The sequence below is a fragment of the Juglans regia genome, chromosome 7, assembly GCF_001411555.2.
Source record: "Juglans regia cultivar Chandler chromosome 7, Walnut 2.0, whole genome shotgun sequence".
NCBI lineage: Eukaryota > Viridiplantae > Streptophyta > Magnoliopsida > Fagales > Juglandaceae > Juglans > Juglans regia.
Genome location: NC_049907.1, coordinates 38,709,140 through 38,729,265, shown reverse-complemented (window position 1 = coordinate 38,729,265; position 20,126 = coordinate 38,709,140). Strand labels below are relative to the sequence as shown.

Below are 20,126 nucleotides of genomic sequence, written 5' to 3'. Positions count from 1 at the left end.
CTCATGGTCTCTAGCAACAATACCATACCCTGCACTTCCCTTAGACTCAGATAAGGTAGTATCCTAATTAATCTTGACTTGACCAAAAGGAGGTGAAGACCAACTCATATTGTGTGTTGTTGACACACTAGATGTAGCTTTAGAACCAAGCTGGACATCTTGAAACTGAGCAAGCAGTTCCCTAGCCTTGTTAGCAAGAGCAGAAGGATGATCAAAAGATCCCTAAAATATGAATTGTTTCTTCTACTCCTAGCTGTAACTACCAACAAATCCACATATTACTGGTCACATATTGAAATTAGCCTCTCAACCAACTCTCTGAAGCTACCTGTTCTGATAGAACTTTTATTGATCACTCTTGGCCCTTGACTCCACACATCCATGGCAGAAGCACAACTCCACAAAGCATGAGACATTGTTTCTTCTTCCCTTAGGCAGATGGGGCATAAAAGTGAGTCAATAACCTTTTTCTTGAAGAGATTTAAATTTGTTGGCAAGGACTCTAGGCATGCTCTCCATAGAAAAACTTTTGTAGCACTGGGAATCCTGAACTTCCAGCATGAGGTCCACTCTAATTGCAGATAAGTCCCACTAGAGGTCTGACCTTTATTTATGTTAGCAATCTCCTTTTGCAGATGATAAGCACTCTTCACTGAAAAAGATTCATCTTTGGTACCCAGCCATATCAATCTATCTCTAGAGCCAACTGAGCTGATAGGGATTTTGTGTACAACAACAGCTTCATCTTCCTTAAACATAATAGCCACCAACTCTTTCTTCCATTGCTTGCCTTCAGCATCTATGAGATTTGCAACCCTTGCAGATTCTGGTGGACAGGTTATGGGAGACTGAACCTTATAGCTGGTAGGAATAAGTAACCACCTATCCTTCCAGATTAAAGTATATGCTCTATTACCAATCCTCCAAAAAGATCCTCTCTCAACTAAATGCCTAGCAGCACATATACTCCTCCATATAAAAGAAGGCCTCGAGCCCATCTTAGCATGAAGGAAATCAGTAGAAGGAAAATACTTCCTCTTTAGAACTTGTGAAGCCAGAGAAATAAGATGTTGTAGGATCCTCTATCCTTGTTTAGCCAATATATAAAGCCAAGTTAAAGCTTTACAATCCTCTAAATCCTAATCCTTCAATAGCTTTAGCTTTCCCATTTGTTGCCATGAAATCCAGTGAACTTTATTCTCCTGTTTTTGTTGACCCCACCAAAATCTGTGCATGACCTTGTTAAGCTCTCTAAGAAGGTCTTTAGGCAATTTAAAACCCCCCATACAGTATATAGGAAGGGCTTGTATAACACAGCCTTTAGAAGAATCTCCTTTCCTGCTTGGGACAGTAGCTTAGTTTTCCAGTGGCTAATACGAGTTCATACTCTATCCAATATTCCTTTTAAAGCTTGAAACCTTAACTTGCCAACAAGAGCACGCAAGCCCAAATATTTTTCATAGCAAGAAGTGGATCTAAGACCAAGCTGAGAGCATGCTAATCGCTATATAAATGTGAGATTCCTGACATAAAAAAATGTATCATGTGATCTTATGTCAATTATTGCAAAATAAAAATGTCCAAACAGATTAGTTTAAAATTATATATTAGACGTGAGACTTGCACTATATATTAGGATTATTAGAAGTATATAGCTAGATATATATTAGAGGTGAGACTTGCACTATATTACGTACACAAAAGAAAATTTACAAAGTGATATAGTTTTATGTGATCAAGTCTTTTAGATCTATTTTATTATAAATATAATTTTATAATTTAACGTATCACATCAATTATCTATAACTTATTTTTATATAATTTTTTTTAACTAAATTAAGATCTTATCTCTTTTAACATTTTCCTAGGAATCTTGGAACAAGGGTAATATTAATTGGTCCTTCCCATTTGCCGTTGGAATGAAGAGGAAGATCGAGGAGTATCTAACATTCAAATGTCGTACGTAAATTGATTGAGTGATTGACGTACGTAAATTAATTTCATAATATTAAGATGTTGGACTAATTGGATATTTTGAATTTTGATCATGTGCAGTTTTGAATGATCAAAGATGTACGGCTGATAATTGATGTTTAATTTAAAGAAAATTATATTTTTATTATTGGTTCTTATCGTTCGGTATTAATGTTGAATTTTTTATTTTATTTTTTTAATTAATAATTAAGAAAGTATTTTTTAATAATATTATAATTTTTTTATTTAAAAAAAATATATTTAAAATGATTAAAAAATATATGTAAAAAAATTTTAAAAAAGGGGACCAATTCCTAACGGTAGCTTAGCGGGATCTGGGAGCAGTAGACGTAGGACCGTCCGCAGGACATGACAGGACATATACGTTGCATCCAAGCATTTCAACGACCTTAAGAAAAAAAAGACAACAGACGCGGGACCCACATGACTAATGAGTTTTCTAGCCAGAAGTCCTGCAAGGTAATTGTTGCAATGGATGGCTGCGATCTATCACATGCTGACCGTTTGGTGAGCCATGTATTTTTTATTTGGATCATGCTACAGCCCCCGCTGGAGCCTGGGGGCTCCCGCTGGGGGCTGTAGTATATATTGTATGTGTTTTTTTTTAAGTTATTTTTTATATAATTTTTTTTAATATTTTTTAAAAGATAAAATAAATTTAGAACATCATTAAAAATACTTTCTTAATCAAGAAGTAAAAAAAAAAATTATTAAACAATACTTCCTTAATCACGAAGTAAAATAAAAAATTATAAAAAAATATTTTATATTTTACTTCGTGATTAAGCAAGTATTATTTAATAATATTATAATTTTTTTTTTAAAATATTTAAAATTATTAAAAACATCTATATAAAAAAGAATTAAAAAATACACATAATAAAATACACTGGAGCTCCAGCGGGAGCTCTCAGCGGGAGCCCCTAGCGGGAGCTCCAGCATTTTCCTTTTTATTTTATTTTTAGAACTGCTCCATGCTCCCAAAAAAAAAATTAAATAAAATAAACTTAAATTGATTTGATGTAATTTTATAGAATTTGTTAAATATATTTTATAATAAAAGTAATTTTATAATTTAATATATTATATTAAGTAATATCAATTTGTGAGTTTACTTTTATGTAATCAATTTATGACTAAAGTAATTTCTATTTTTTTTTAATAATGAGCCATATTAAATATGAAGATTGCAATATGTCAATCATTATTACTTTCATAAATTAAATTTATAATTTATGAGGTGCGAAAATATTTTTTATTAGATGTGAAAATATTTTTTATAGGATATAAAATATAGAGTAGTAAATAATAACTTATGAATTTTTTTTTTCATTATATATAGATATGAGTCGTGCTAGGCTGCTACCCAACTTTGACCGTTGGGTGTGTCGCCTAGCACAAATTTTCTTTTTTTCTTTTTCATATTTTTTTAACATATTTAAATATTTTTTAAAAATAAAAAATATATCAATACATTAAAAGTCATTTCTTTAATTATTAAATAAAAAAATTAAAAATAAAATAAAATACATTAACGGTTAGGAACAAACTCAAGGGACATACTATCATTTTCATATAAATATATATATATATATATATACACACACACACACACACACACGGGAATGGTCCCAGGTATGTTAATCTCGGGATGCACCTAATTTAATGATTTAAATTAAAAAAAAAATGAAAAAATCAGTACCATATTTGTCTGAGAAAAGAAAATGTTAAAGAAAGATAAAAAATTTAATTTTCAACAAAATATGAGCATTGATCAACATTCATATTGGATTATCTATTTACTCTCTATATAATAATAAAATATTATTATTTTAATAATTTAATAATTTATATTTTTATCACATTTTATAGTTCTACTAATTAAAATATTAATAATAATTATATTCTAATCAAATTAATAATATTCAATATTAATATTAATAATAATTATATTATATTAATGATCTTTTAGTAAAACATGATCATTCATTAAATTCTATAATAGAGCTTCATATCAAATGGTCAAGAGTCTTAAAAACCTTTTAGTAAAATAAGATCCTTCATTAAATTCTACAAGGGAGCTACACGTAAAATGATCAAGAATTTTGAAGACCTTTAATAAAACAGAACTAAACAGATTTAACGAAAAAATAATAAAAATTACTATTCATAAATAGATAACTACTTATTATAATATAATAGATATCGACCATGTCCATATGCTAGCTAGCGCGCATCCACATGATCCAATTATACATGCTTGATCCCATACATACATGCATCGATCACTTGATCATTTTCGATTGATCAGTACTTTACATCTATATAAACCTTCTCATCACTACTCTTTTTTTGCAGATCAAGAGCAGAAAAAATAAATTAAGGTACGTATACTTCTTAATCGGTACTCGGGCTGGCTGCCATGGCTGCTGCACGTAGTTTGCTGAGAGAGAGTTGTGCTCTTCTAAGCAAACCCAAACAAATGTTGCCTTCTCTGATAGAAGCTGGGGCGCGCCTCTTTGTCACGAGGTTCCTGAGAAGATATATCTCCTGCGGACGTTTAATGTTAGTGTTCTTGCTTCCTATATAGAGATGATCCTCCTTTTTCTCATCTGCATATAGATCCAAGATTATTATTTCCTTTGCAGTGACATGCTCTATTTATTTTATTTTTTTCCCAAAAGAGTCAATATAATAGAGTAGCCATGCACCTGATCCAGTAGTACTACTGGCGCTACATGGCAATATTAGACAAGCCCCGTATCCTCAGTACCCAACGTTAAAGTCAGAGCCGTCCGGATCTCTTTAATTCATCTGTTCCACTCCGGCCACGGTACAGCCTACACGATCCTTCCATACGGCTCCTTCTCTAGATCTTTCCCTCCATCGTGAAAAATTTTGTTCTATTAATTGTCTAATGTCTTGTGCCCGTTTTCATTTCTTTATCGTGAAATTAAGTAAAGAGAAAATATAAATATCAGCCTACTGTTTATTGAAGCCGGCGCATACTCAGTGGATTGAGTGAAAAAAAAAAAAAAAATTTGTGTGGTATGCTGCGGCTTCCGACTGATGCGCAGCACAATCCTTAAGTAAATATTTTGCTGTAAGATGCGGAGGAAATACCAAAATTAACAAGCAGCAGCTTCCAAATTAAGATAAAAGTTTTTTTTCTTGTTCCTGCTTATCTTCTTCTATCGTCCAGTACAAGGCTATGATTAGTTGTTAAAATCATATGAGTTTAATTTAGTTCAGTCTAATTTTAAACTAAATCTAATATCCAAACACTTAACTCTCATATTACTAAATTCATCTCAATTCAAAACCTCTTTATACGAGAGACTCACAACTTTTTTTATTTCAATACTTCTTTACACATGAGACTCACAATATGTTTTCACTTTCTATGAGAAATACATCTAAACTCATATTAACATTCAAACATATTTAAAACTCGATCATCTTAGGTACGAGACTCCACAAAACTCACTCTACGGCCATCTCATGCAAGTCTTTGTAAAAAGCGAATCTCACCTAATTAAAATATATAAAAAAATATTTTTTTATCAGTGAGATTTTTTTTTACAAAATACTTTTATAAAATTTATCTATTTAGATTTGTAACTAATATTATTCACCGCGATTAAGTTAAATCAACGATCATCTAGTGGGACCTCGATATAATATATCAGGAAAAATACGTGCTATATTTTCTTGCAGTCTAGCATGAGTATATATGCTGATTATAGCACGTGTTTAATTTGACCCACGCTAATGCTATATTAATTGATTTATTAATTTTTACAAAAATAAGTTATGTTATTGAAATCCGTTACCTTTTATATCTTTGTTTTAATAATTAATGATGTTAATTCCTTAACATTAATATATATATATATAATTCCTGAAGCATTTTCTTTATATTCTATTGAGTCACCTTATCATAATTTCATTTTATTTTATTGATCTCTCACAACTTTTCACATGCTAAAATTATTTTTAATGATATATATTGTCTTTATAGTTGGCACTATAAAACCACTCATTTTCTAGCATTAAGATTTAAAAAAAAAAAAATTAAAGGTTCGAAAACGAAAGGTTTCCTGCCATTGAAAATATCATATTCAAATTAGAATTTAATTTCATTTATACATATTATAATCTTATCTAATTTGTATACCACCTTAGTTTTTTATACTTTTATTCTTGTTCTTGTCCACAATTTGTAATCGATACTTGCTAATGCTCTTAAATGGCCAGTCTTAAGGGATGCCTTGTAAATTGTCAATAATTTTTTAATATATCTTTCTTATATATCATCAAATTAGAGTTTAATTTCATTTAAAATTTTAGGGTAACTACATTTTCTTGTTTTATTTCAAGAAATTAAATTAGAATATAATATTCACATTAGATTATTTATCTTTTAAAATTTGTAATTATCTGGATGATATTTAACCAAAAAAACTTTATGTTAGCTGGCTATATTGTATGCAATTGCACTATTTAAAAACTTTTATATATATGATATTACTGCTATACATTATTCTGCAAAACACAAAACTTAGTTTATGATTTATATATATTAATGAACTCTTTTTTATAATTCCTTATATATATATATATATATATATATATATATATATATATATATTGATCGTTTCCATAATTCAACGTCTTCTCTTAATTACAACATATATATAAAAAAATAAAAAAACACATAGATATAAAATTATGGTATCATAGAAGAATTAAAGCAAGTTTAATTTTCTTTTTTCTTTTTTCTGTTTTCGTTTTGTATCGATTTGTTGAAAGTATTACTAAAAAATTTCAGTTCAAACTATTTATTCTACTCGGCCTCCAAACTTAATTATAATCCTGCCTCGTCCCAGCTTAAACCCGGGCGCTGTAACGATCAATATACTGTTACTTGTGGCATTGCATGCAGATTAATGGAGGAAGGGGGCACAACATTCAGTTTTGAGGGAAACATGACAAAATGTTCTCTTGAAACCGTTCTTAGAGTTCATAGTCCCCAGTTTTACTGGAAGGTACGTATGTACTCTAGTTGTTCATAATCCATGCTAGCTCGAACTTGCGACATCCATCCTGTTTGAAAGTACTAGGAGAAAAAAACTCTTTTCAAATTTAATTAAAGAATAGGCCACCCAACGCAGAATATTGGCATTTTTAATTCAAAATCATTTTATATTTTTATCACAATCTTTCTCGCCGGCACTGACGAGATCAAGTTGATTGCTATCATGAGCAGGTCATGACACGAGCTGATTTAGGCCTTGCAGATGCATACATTGATGGTGATTTTTCTTTCGCAGTTGAAAACGATGGCCTTCTAAATCTTTTTATGGTAAGACAATTTGATCTGAGTAGGAGAGCAATCCGAAAAAAAGAATGCTCCAAGCCTGATACCAAGTTTTTTTTTTCTGGTACTGTTTACTTCTTCGACATTTTCTCTTGTCAATTGTTGAAGAATAATTTTATATTACCTGTGGATAAATTATTGGATATATTTATAAAGAATGAGTAATTTTCTCTAGTAGAATTGGTTTTATGAGATGAGTTAGGCTCTTGAATTTCTTCATGGTATCAGAGCTTGTTATAGGACGAATTAATGTAGGCCCACACCACTTATCTTGTGATAAGGACCAGAAAAAAATACTGGTCTGCACATGAGGGAGCGTGTTGAGAAATAATCTCAAATTGCCTGTAGACAAGGTCTTTGGCCTGTTTATAAAAAATAAACAATACTCTCTTGTTAAACTGGTTTTATGAGATGTGTTAAGTCTATGAAATTCTTCGTCAATTTTATTTTGCAGATTATTATTGCCGGTAGAGATGCAATTTCCTCTGCCACAAAATCGAATAAGACAAGGTATATATGTTGCAACTGGCAGACTTTGTTGGAAGCTTGGATAGTTATACCATGATAAATTGATAATTACTCATCTCCTCAATTGCACTAGTTTGAGCACTCATGACCTTTTGTTGGCTTTAGGGGCTGGTGGACTCCATTGATATTCACAGCAGGCATAGCATCTGCAAAGGACTTTCTCAATCATTTTTTAAGGCAAAATACCCTTACACATGCTCGCAGGAACATCTCTCGCCATTACGACCTGGTATAAATAATATTTTTACCTCTAAATTCCATGTTTTTATTTGATGTCATTGGATGAATCCAGAAGGACCATTAATGGCAACCTAATAGCTTTGATCAGGAAAATTATGGATTGAACACGTGTTTGTGTGAACATGTGTTTGTGTACAACACATAGATCATTGTGGAGTGGCGTTTGATCGTTCAAATGTAAGAACTGTTTTAGTTTGCCGAGAAAATGAGGAAGGATTCCCACAAATCTGAAAATAAAATATGTATGTATAACAAGAGTTAGTGAGGAATTAGCTGATAAGGTTCTCAGTTATTTGCTAATACGGATACTTCCATATTTCATCCTCTAATCAGCAGTTACTGCATGATATTATTGACAAATAGAAACTTATAGCTCGTCCTTTGCTATGTTTCTAGAGTAATGAATTGTTTGCTCTGTTCTTGGATGAAACAATGACATACTCGTCTGCTGTATTTAAGGTCAGGATCAGAACCTTTTTGATGATTTAGTGATAAAAAAAAATGCATTTACTTAATTCTTCCATCCAAGCTTTAGCTTTAACTTAAATTCATATGTTCTAAAATATTTCTTAGAAGGAAGATGAAGACTTGAAAGTTGCACAGCTGAGAAAAATCTCTATTTTGATTGAAAAGGTGAGCCTTTTCTGTTGAATCATGTCAAATTCTTACAGTTCCCCTTGCTCTAAGTTGCATTACTTTCATTTTTACTTTCCAATAACAAGGCAAGAATTGATAACAAGCATCGAGTTCTTGATATTGGGTGTGGTTGGGGAAGCTTTGCCATTGAAGTTGTCAAACAGACCGGGTGCAAATACACAGGCATCACTCTATCTGAAGCGCAACTAAAATATGCGGAAAAGAAAGTGAAAACTGCTGGCCTTCAGGTGATTTTCTGAATTTTATAGTTAGGGGTCCACATTGCAAAAAAGGGGGTGGTAGTTCAAAGGTGCAATTGTAATTAGATGTTAAAGAAGTCTTGAAAAATTACTAAAGAAGCTTCAGATTATACAAAGCATAAAAAAGTTCCCATCTTCAACTGCATTTCAGTTTCAATTTGCATCTAATGATCATGAGGTTCTTCTCAGCATGAGAACATTTGGTGACTCTAATGTTATCTTTATGAAATGGCATCATCTTAATCAACTCTTCTCTCAGGACCATATTAGGCTTCTTCTTTGTGATTATCGCCAGGTGCCAGATACCTACAAATATGACAGAATTATATCTTGGTGAGTTCTTTAACTACCAATTCGTAGAATCTGACTGTGATGATGCTAACAAAACCGTGATTCTTGATACAATTTTTCAGCGAGATGATAGAACATGTTGGCCATGAATTTATGGAAGAGTTTTTTGGTTGCTGCGAATCATTGTTATCCGAAGACGGGATTCTTGTTCTGCAGGTAATGAACTTTGTGGGGAGGCCGGGGTGGTGGGCTGGAGTAAATGATGGTGTCATGTCTTTTACAGTTTGATACTAATGCCATGGTTGGTTGCAAATGCCTTGGTGATTTAGCCCTATTAAATACATTGTGTTATGCCAATGGATACTCTTAAAGTTAGTGAATTATCACAAAAAAAAATTTAGTACTACAGTAGTGATAGATACTCAAATCCTAGCCACCAATATACCCAATGCACCAAAATCTAAGTAGCAGCAGCTCTTCAAAGAAACACTCCTAGGAGACTACTTCTGATCACATTATCTCCCAAGTGAAAGTGAAGTGATATTCGAAGCATACAACAACATAACCAATAGCTATGGACAACATATTCAATGTCAAGAACGTACAAAGTAAGAAGATCACACACTAGGAGACTGCTTGCATAATTTGACACAAACCTCTCTGTGGAGATGATCAGGGAAAATTTCTACTATCAAAAAGATGAGGCGCTCAAGCCATAATCAGTAAATACCTATACATCCTGAGCCTCAGAATCTCCACTAGCTTTTCGAAAAAGCTCACCCTTAGGCAAAAGCATTACTTGGGACCAAACCTCCACTTGCATGAAAGCTCACCCTTAGGCGCTACAACTTTACTCATGATATCTATATACTTCCATTGCATCCAAAGAGAAAGCCCCAAGGTGCATGCTATATAATAAGTTTTCCCTATCTGCTGCGGGTTGAGGACTCCGATGCACTTCCCCTTTTTCAAAAGCGGACTCTAACTGTTTATATGTAGAGAAATCTCTCCTTTGGTAATAATATCTATATGTGCATCTCTTTATAGGAAAGGGATGTACATCCTCTCTTCTCTGTTTTCTAATTTGATTTGCCGAAGTTCGCGACAATTTTCAACACATGATTGCTAACGATTAAAGCCTGTTGATCTTTTCTTAGTTCTCATCGATGCCAGATGAACGTTATGATGAGCACAAGAAAAGCTCAGACTTTATAAAGGAATATATATTTCCCGGTGCATGCATACCTTCATTAAGCAGGATAACATCAGCCATGGCTTCTGCATCCAGACTCAGGTAAAGTTTTTATTGCTTAGTAATCACTTCTTGTACTTTTTGTATTTCTCTCTCCAAAAGTAAAAGAAATTCGGTAAATGCAGTGTGGAGCACCTGGAGAACATAGGGAATCATTACTACCAAACACTCCAATGCTGGAGGAAAAAGTTTATGGAAAACCAGAGGTAAGAAAAAGAATTTGTACAGTAATTATCGTGCCTCATCTCAAAAAAGATTGATCTAATCAGGATTTGGGAGTAACAAGGTGTTGTATTTTGATGCTGAGGGCGCTAATGCTTGTTTCGTTTTGCAGCAAAATCGTTGCTCTCGGCTTTGACGAAAAATTTATAAGGACGTGGGAATATTACTTTGAATATTGCGCAGCAGGTTTTAAGTCGCGTACACTTGGAGATTATCAGGTAAATTGTTAACAACGTGAGACTAGAATAGTTTATTCTCAAAATGACTTATCGATTACAATGATACAATGCTGATTAAATAGATACAGGAAGTCAAATTAAATATGGAAATAAACAAATATAAGGAAATAACTGATATTTATAAATAAATGGAAATAAATGGAAAGTAACTGATGATTCCTTGGCTGATTCTGTGCAAATTGAAATCTTGAGAATTGAGATTTGATTGTATCAATACTCTCCCTCAAGTTGGCGCATGAAGATCCGTAATTCCCAACTTGCATAAAAAATGATGAAAAAGTTCTTTGCCTAACGGTTTAGTGAAGATGTCCGCAATTTGTTCAAGAGATGACGTGTGGACCGCAGTGAGGAGTCCAGACCTGATCTTGTCTCGAATAATGTGGCAATCAATCTCAATGTGCTTGGTACGTTCATGAAACACAGGATTATGGGCAATGTGCAGAGCAGATTGATTGTCACAGTGCAAACTGAAAGGTTTAGGATGAGGGATACCAAAATCAGTTAGGAGTTGTTTCGACCAGATAAGCTCGCATGTGGTGACGGCCATGGCACGATATTCAGCTTCGGCGGAAGAACGGGCTACGGTCGTCTGTTTTTTTGTGCACCATGAAATAGGACTTGTGCCGAGTTGAATGAAAAAACCGGTGGTGGAGCGACGAGTGGTGGGACAGCTGGCCCAATCAGAATCAGTGTAGGCTGTAACATGTAGGGGATTGGAGGACGGAAAGAAAATGCCTTGGCCTGGGCTGCCTTTGATGTAGCGGAGAACACGAGTGGCGGCTTGCATGTGTGGAAGGCGGGGAGCATGCATAAACTGACTGAGGATGTTCACGGCGAAGACAATATCAGGACGAGTGATGGTCAGGTAGATGAGTCGGCCCACGAGTCGTTGATAGGCACTCGGATCAGAAAGGAGGCGACCATCTTGATTGGTGAGTTTCAAATTTTGTTCCATGGGAAAAGGAGCGACTCGAGCACCAAGTTGGCCACTGTCATTCAGTATGTCAAGAGCATATTTTCGTTGGTTAAGGAAGATGCCTTTTTTGGAACGAGCAACTTCAAGACCAAGAAAATATTTGAGGGGGCCAAGATCCTTGATTTTGAAATTGGTGGAGCGAGCACGTTTGAAGACCTCGATTTGGGAGATATCATTGCCAGCAACCAAGATATCATCGACATAGACAAGCACAACGGTGATACTCGTGGTGGTGACTAGTGTGAACAAAGAGTGATCTGCTTGAGATTGAGTGAAACCTGCATCAAGAAGCACAACGGTTAGTTTAAAAAATCAGTTGCGGGAGGCTTGTTTGAGGCCATAGAGAGATTTGCAGAGACGGCAGACGCGGGTCTCCCCCTTAGGACAATATCCGGGAGGTGGTGTCATGTATACTTCTTCATCAAGATCACCGTGGAGGAAGGCATTGTTGACGTCTAATTGGTGGATGATCCATTGCTGAGTGGCAGCAACAGCTAACAAACACCGGACAGTAGTCATTTTTGCAACGGGTGCAAAAGTCTCATGATAGTCGAGACCTTCAACTTGAGTGTAGCCTTTTGCAACGAGGCGAGCTTTATATCTTTCAACTGAGCCATCGGCTTTGAGTTTGGTTTTAAAGACCCATTTGCAACCAATGGGTTTTTTTCCAGGAGGAAGGGGCTCAAGTGTCCAGGTGGAATTGGCTTCAAGGGCACGTAGCTCATTAGACATTGCTTCCCGCCAATGAGAATGACGAAAAGCAATAGAATAGCAAGAAGGTTCAATAGAAGTGGTGAGAGCATATAAATATGTAAGATGAGAAGGAGAAAAACGAGAGTAAGAAAGAAAGGCAGATAAAGGATGAGCAGTACCTGAGGTTGATGCAACGAGTGATGATGCCGTGGGCCCTGCGTGTAGTGTCGGACAAACATAATCCTGGAGATAAGCTGGTCGAGTAGTAGTGCGACGAGGACGAGTGGATGGAGTTTCTGGGATAGAAATAGGCAGAGAGTCCGTGGTGATAGGAGGAGGAGAGGGCGTGGTGATAGGAGAAGGAGAGGGTGGTGAGTTTGATAAAGGAGGTTCGGGAACGGGTAAGGGAAGTATAGGGAGAGGTGAGTGAGAAATATCTAGAAGATCTTGAAAAGGAAAGATGTCTTCATGAAATGTGACATCACGGGAGAAAAAAATGGTTTGAGTGTCGAGGTTATATAATTTGTACGCTTTGTGATTGCTTGGGTAGCCAAGAAAGATACATTTTGAGGCACGGGGAGAAAATTTATCTCGATGAGCACCGAGGGTTTGAACGTAACAAAGACAACCAAAGACACGAAGATGAGTATAGTTCGGAATGGTGTCAAAGAGAAGTTCAAAAGGAGATTTATTTTGAAGAGTGCGACTGGGCGTTCGATTAATAAGATATGCAACAGTGAGCACATATTCGCCCCAAAATTTGAGGGGTAAGTGGGCTTGGAAACGAAGACTACGAGCAATATTCAAGAGGTGTCTGTGTTTTCGTTCCGCAACACCATTCTGTTGGGGAGTTTCAACACAGGTACGTTCATGGATAATGCTGTGATTATGAAGATATGTTTGAAATTTGTGCGAAAGAAATTCTTGACCATTATCAGTGCGAATTTTTTTTACCGTGGTATTGAACTGATTTTGGACAAGGGCAAAGAAATGCATAAGATTGATATATGCTTCAGATTTATGACGCATAAGATAGAGCCAAGTGGTACGGGAAAAATCATCAACAATAGTGAGAAAATAATGAGAACCACAAATGGAAGAAGTGTGGTAACCACCCCAAATGTCACAAAAGATTCTATTAAAAGCAGAAGTACTTTTATTATCATTAGAGGAAAAAGGCAAACGTGTGTGCTTAGAATGAGCACAAATATCACAATCCGAGACAACATAAGAATTATTAAATAATTGAGGAAGAAAAAAACGAGAGGGATGACCTAGGCGTCGGTGCCATAAGTCTTTATTAGTAGAGGATTGCACGGAAAAAACCAGGACGTTGTTAGGCCGGTACACATAAAGCCCATTGCAAAAATCACCCGCTCCAATCAGCCTCGTCGATTGTGGGTCCTGAAAGAAAAAAAATTTTAGAAGAAAAAGTAACAATGCAATTTGTGTTAGTGGTGAGTTGAGGGACTGACAATAGATTAAAATGAAAATCAGGGATAAAATAGACATTAAAAAGGGTAAGGGAAGGGGACAAGTGGCAAGTGCCGATACCCTTAATAGAAAGGGTATGGCCATTCGGAAGTCTAACCGAGAGAGAAGGGGGGGGGGGGTTGCAGATCAACAAATGCACTTCAGTCGTGGCACATGTGGGCGCTAGCGCCACTGTCCACGACCCAATCTCGGTGGCTATCAAAGGAGAGGGAAGAAGAAATGGCATTACCGACGAAGTTGGTGGAGATGGGTGTGGGGTTCAGCAAATCCATCAATTTCTTGTAGAGTTCCGGCGTCAATCCAAGGAGAGGAGAGGAATCGGCGGAGGAAGAGGCTTGATTGACTGTCGGTGCTGAGGTAGGCGGTGGTTTGCCGAGAATGGATGGGCGCGGCTTGGATCGTGGGTCTCGTCCAGATGGGTAGCCGATAAGTCTCCAGCAGCGGTCACGGGTATGGCCCGATTTGCCGCATTTGGTGCAGCGAAGATGGCTCAGTGGGTTGCTGGAGGTGGCGGCTGCAAAGACCATGGAATCCGACGACAGTGGTTGGAGCTGAAGAAGGCGCTGCTGTTCTTCTTGAAATAAAATAGAAAAAACCTTGGTGATGGGAGGAAGAGGGTCCATAGCAAGGATTTGGGTTCTGAGTTGGGCAAAGGAGTCGTTGAGGCCAAGGAGAAACTGGAAGACACGCTCATCATCGGCTTGTTTTTGCATGTCTTTGAGATCATTGATGTTTTGAAGGTGACTCAATTCATCCCAGATTTGTTTGATGTGGTTGTAATACTCATGGATGGAATTGGTGTTTTGTTGCAGAGAGAAGAGTGCACGCTTGAGGTGGTAGAGACGGGCGTTGTTGCCGTGGCTAAAACGCGACTGGAGGTCAACCCAGACGTCGCGTGGGTTTGTGTGGTATTCGAGGGAGTTGGCTAGAGATGGACTGATAGAGTTCAAAATCCAGGTAAGGACCATGTCCTTGGTTTGGTTCCATTGTTTGTATTCGGGAGAACTAGAATCAGGGATGGGAAGGGAGCCATCGACAAAGCTGAGTTTATTCTTGGCATTGAGTGCGCGGGTCATGGCTTTTTGCCATTTTGAAAAATTATCTCCTATAAGGAGACCAGAAACAAGGATTAGGCTAGGAGAATCAGAGGGATGGAGAATATATGGAGAGGGGACATCGGTTAGGGAAGAGGAAGACATGGAGGGTACGGGTTAGGGAGGGATCGTGTTTTAGGCTGATACCATGTTAAGAACATGAGACTAGAATAGTTTATTCTCAAAATGACTTATCGATTACAATGATACAATGCTGATTAAATAGATACAGGAAGTCAAACTAAATATGGAAATAAACAAATATAAGGAAATAACTGATATTTACAAATAAATGGAAAATAACTGATGATTCATTGGCTGATTCTGTGCAAATTGAAATCTTGAGAATTGAGATTTGATTGTGTCAATATAAATTGTAATGTTTCTTTACAAAAACAACAGATGGATGGACACATACATCATTAATGTTTGCAAATCTGTGTTTCACGAAAAGTGCTGTTTTCGGTGTGCTCTGAAATCAGAAGAAGTAGATAGAATGGCTGAAAATGGACCGCAAAGGCACAGTTTAACTGCATCAGCTTAATTATAATTTATAACAAAAAAGAAGGAAATTGGCAAAAGAAAATCATAGGATGCATTAATTACGAAGATCGTCCCAGTAGAGAAACATGCAAACGTTGATGGTTGCGAAGGGGCGCATTCAACTGGGAAGAAACTTTATGATATTCCCTCGTGCGACCACACACATCGTCATTGCTATTATTACTTGTATACTTCTTGATCATGGACTTGGTTCCTTGAAATATATTCTGGAGCTTATATACTTGAGCTAGAACTAAGAAATATTTGGCTTTCCATCTCTAATGCAGATTGTATTCACACGTCCTGGCAATGTTGCTGCATTCAGCAATTCATATCAAAGTGTGCCGTCGGGAGTTGATTCTGTTCCCGATGGAGATACCGAACCTTCATATTAATGGCAGGAGTTGGTCATCTTCCCCAAGTAGATCAAAGATTGCACTCGGATGCTATCTTCCATTTCACTTAAAATGAAGAAAGATCTTTTATCCCGACCGAGACTAAATAAAATTAATGGTTTCCGAGGTGAATACATTTACTTTAGTTCACGTATGTAATGAGAAGTTTTCACACTTGAACTCCCTGGAATCTGCAAAACTTGACAGTGCCATGGCCAGGCTGGAGAATGACCTGTCCCAGGTAAATTTGTAATTTCAAACTGAACCCTGAAATTCCATCCATGCTGAACACTCCCCCCCTGCACCCACAACGATGCTTGTGTTCAGCCATGAGTGGACCCTTCACTCCACTTTTGACCTCGTGCATCTCTCCTGTACAACACAAGGGCAAATACTGGAGGAAAATGATTATGCCAACGTTAAAGTGTCAACTACCACTACGATTATCGCTACCCATTACGTAGTGATCAACCCGAGTGGCCATAGCTCCACCGCTACTAGTAAAATACCTCACTACACATCTCTGTATTCCTACTTGTCAGATCAAATCAAGCAAGATCAGATCAAGCATTAGTATCTACTTAGTAAATTTCCTACTGCATCTATTGTTGCTCAGAGGCAGAACTAGAGCACTAATAATATGATAACAACAAAACACCCAAATGTAATCAAACCAACATTAATGAGGTTATATAAGCTACCATGGCTTAAACACTACGACAGAGGAGAAATTCCAGATGAGCTAGTAGAGAAATATAAGCACGCCAAATTTAAGACTACACTCAAAAGCAAATATTAAATATGAGGAGCATCTAGTACGCCTCAAAATTACTCCTTACTATAAACTAGCAAACTAGATACTGCAAACTACGGGGAATCAAGCAATCCAACCAGTCCCAAAGCGGGTTGACATCCAACTGCGCCGCTCCCTCTGCTGCTTTGCACGGAAAAAAATTCTGACCCTCTCATAGTAAAGAAACAAAGATGAAGATTCAGTTGGATCCCTAGCCAAATGATTACTGTTGTTGGGTTCGGGCCTGGGCATTGGCATATCCACCACCATAGGCAACCTGCCCACCATGAGGGCAATTCACCTGAGAAGCACCATAATTTCCAGAAGTCAGAAGTCTGTGATTGCTCAGATCTCCATGCTGCATTTCCATACCCTGTATTTCCATTCGCATCACCATAGCCACTTCCCACGTAACCTCCCCCACTTCCTTGCATATCCCCCCCAGTAGGACCACCAGCATGTTAACGTATATAATTTTAGGAATTTATATAATTTAGGACTCTGTTAATATTAGCTATACAGATTATCTTTCTACGTATAGATGCTAAATATTAAGAATCAATTAGAATCCGTGTATAGCATATACTTCCATGTATAGATGTTGGAATTACAGTATAATGAAAGGGCAGAACTCACAAGAGGCAATTTTTTCAAAAACAAAGTTTTCGGTTTCGGTTTCTCTTGGGTTTTCTGAGTATTTTGACATGGTATCAAGAGCAGGTTACTAGATTGCCTATCTTTCACGAATTTTTTTTCTTTCTCAGGAGAGCTTCTTTGTGGGTTCTTCATTCTCGGTGATGTCTAGTTCGTGATTAGCCTTTCGTGTGATTCTGGTGCCATCTGAGTCGATCCTTGGGGTTCCTGGTGACTTTCGGCATCCTCTGAGTCCTCCTTGTGAATTTTCGGCGCCATCTGAGTGCTTCTTGCGAGTTTTCGACGTTGTCTCAGTTGGTTTTTGGAGTTCCTTCTTTCCGGTTCAGCAACTGCGATTTCGGCAACTTCTGTTGTGTTTTCTGGGTTCTATTCTTGTTTCAATGGCCTTTGGATTTCGGCGCTTTTCATCTGGTTCAGTTTTGCTGTTTCGGCGCTTTTCATCTGGTTCGATGTTATTCTTAGTGATGTTTGGGGTATTGCACCCGATGTTTCTCATGCACATTACAAGTATTTTGTTACTTTCATTGATGACTTTAATCGTTTTACTTGAGTTTACTTCCTTTAGATTAAGGACGAAGTTTTCTCAGTCTTTAAGTGCTTTCTTGCACTTCTTGAGACTCAATTCTCTACCCGCATCAAGGTCTTGCGCTCTAATTCCGGTGGCGAATACATGTCTAATGAGTTTCATGACTTTCTTCAAAGCAAATGGATCATCTCTCAGCGTTCTTGTCCTTCTACACCATGACAAAACGGTGTTGCTGAGATGAAAAATTATCATCTTCTTGATGTGGTAAGAACTCTTTTACTTGAATCATTTGTTCCTCCTCGTTTTTGGTGTGAAGCACTTTCTTCTTCAATTCATTTGATCAATCGCTTACCCTCTCCTACGTTAAATCATGTTTCTCCTTTCTTTAAGTTGTTTGGTCATTCTCCTTTATATTCTGATCTTCGTACATTTGGTTGTGTTTATTTTTTGCATCTTCCTGCTCATGAACGACATAAACTTACTGCTCAGCCTGTTAAGTGTATTTTTCTTGGTTATGCTATCCCTCAAAAGGGTTATGTTTGTTATGATCCCCATGCTCGTTGTATATGGGTTTTTAGGAATGTGATTTTCTTTGAAAATCAATATTTCTTTCCATCTCGTGTTGAGCAGCCATCTGCATTTTTATCTCTTCTGCCTAGTTTTTTGTATGAAAGACGTAGTCGACATAAGTCTGCTTCCACTTCCTTTGTGCTCCCTTCCTATCTTGACCCAATGTCTGATCCTGCTCCTTCTTCCACCACTCTTCGTTGGTCTACTCGTCCTTCTCGACTCCCTGATCGGTATGGTTTCTTCCCTCTTGTCTCTCTTGTCGCTACTTTATCCACTATTTCCATTCCCTCATGCTACAAACAAGCCATGGAACATGAGTGTTGGCAAAATGCAATGCAAGCAGAACTTCAAGCACTTGAGGAGAATCACACTTGGGATATTGTTTCTTATCCTGCTACAGTCAAACCTATTGGGAGTAAATGAGTTTTCTCTATAAAACTTCGTTCTGATGGCTCTTTGGATTGGTACAAAGCTCGCCTTGTAGCTCTGGATAACAAGCAGGAATATGAGGTTGATTATGAGGAGACCTTTGCTCATGTTGCCAAAATGACCACGGTTCGAACCATCTTAGCTATTGCCGCTTCACAGTCGTGGCAATTGCATCAGATGGATGTGAAGAATGTCTTTCTTCATGGTGATATGCAGGAAGAGATTTACATGAAGCTTTCCTCTGGTATGACTACTTCTTCTCACACATTAAAAGAGTAATTCAATTCTCACACACCAATTATTTCAATTCTTGAGACAAGTAAATTCAGTAAAGCTCATTCCGACTAATTTGGGCCAACTAAGCCAATATCATTTTGACTACATTTTTTTCTCCACCAACAACCAAATCTAACAATCAACATTTTTTTTATAGGTTTTAAATAAATTTTTTGATAGGTCCAAATCTAACAATCAACATTCACTAACATCCATGAGATCTGTATTAACCAGGAAAAAATGTGCGCAAGCACCTGATATTTATCAATCTATCAGCAATACTTAACCCAGAGTGCATAATATTTATTTTCTCCAAGGGTAGGGGAGTTTTCCACAAGTGCACCTCGAATAATTCAAGAAAAAGTTCCTCAGTCTAATAGCCTCTAGAAATTGTTTGCCCCTTTTACATCCCATGAAAATGATACCATTTGTTTATGCTTCAAGACAAGATAGCAAGGAGAAAATTCATTCGGCAGTACAAATAATGACACACTTCAAATCCTACAGCTTGCAGTGGCCAAGATACCCCGTGGTACATATCAATTGTGAGACCCGATTTGAGTAGTGAGTATAGATGGTGTATGAAATCTCACATTACTTAAGAGGGAGAGGATCTTACTCTTTATAATGATTCTAATGA

At 36.7% G+C, this 20,126-nt stretch overlaps 2 protein-coding genes across 2 annotated transcripts in view; one reads left to right on the top strand and one right to left on the bottom strand.

Moving 5' to 3' along the window:
• Positions 1-16,254, top strand: part of LOC109015791 (tuberculostearic acid methyltransferase UfaA1-like) — a 48,671-nt gene extending 32,417 nt beyond the window's left edge. The window contains exons 1-14 of the mRNA XM_035692034.1: positions 4,328-4,560; positions 6,941-7,043; positions 7,265-7,360; positions 7,830-7,885; positions 8,009-8,132; positions 8,540-8,602; positions 8,717-8,776; positions 8,866-9,027; positions 9,299-9,372; positions 9,453-9,546; positions 10,488-10,624; positions 10,708-10,788; positions 10,917-11,022; positions 16,131-16,254. Of these exons, the coding sequence (XP_035547927.1) occupies positions 4,418-4,560; positions 6,941-7,043; positions 7,265-7,360; positions 7,830-7,885; positions 8,009-8,132; positions 8,540-8,602; positions 8,717-8,776; positions 8,866-9,027; positions 9,299-9,372; positions 9,453-9,546; positions 10,488-10,624; positions 10,708-10,788; positions 10,917-11,022; positions 16,131-16,238 (1,407 nt within the window). The 5' untranslated portion in view covers positions 4,328-4,417 and the 3' untranslated portion in view covers positions 16,239-16,254. Of the gene's footprint in view, positions 4,561-6,940; positions 7,044-7,264; positions 7,361-7,829; positions 7,886-8,008; positions 8,133-8,539; positions 8,603-8,716; positions 8,777-8,865; positions 9,028-9,298; positions 9,373-9,452; positions 9,547-10,487; positions 10,625-10,707; positions 10,789-10,916; positions 11,023-16,130 lie in introns of the transcript that reaches the window.
• Positions 16,255-16,322: 68 nt separating this feature from the next.
• LOC109021696 lies at positions 16,323-17,354 on the bottom strand. The gene is made up of 2 exons (XM_019004387.2): positions 17,130-17,354; positions 16,323-16,610 (listed from the first exon to the last, which is right to left on the bottom strand). Exons 1-2 carry the CDS (start codon positions 17,317-17,319, stop codon positions 16,408-16,410), a joined length of 393 nt encoding a protein of 130 aa, XP_018859932.2. The 5' UTR covers positions 17,320-17,354; the 3' UTR covers positions 16,323-16,407.
• Between the last annotated feature and the right edge of the window lie 2,772 nt (positions 17,355-20,126).

What these genes read in the sequence shown, in the direction of transcription:
- LOC109021696 (XM_019004387.2), bottom strand. Translation starts at nt 17,319, where the DNA reads ATGGTGGGCAGGTTGCCTATGGTGGTGGATATGCCAATGCCCAGGCCC. An exon ending in GTCAACCCGCTTTGGGACTG is followed by an intron (nt 16,611 to 17,129) that starts GTTGGATTGCTT and finishes TGTGTTGTACAG; the next exon opens with GAGAGATGCACGAGGTCAAA.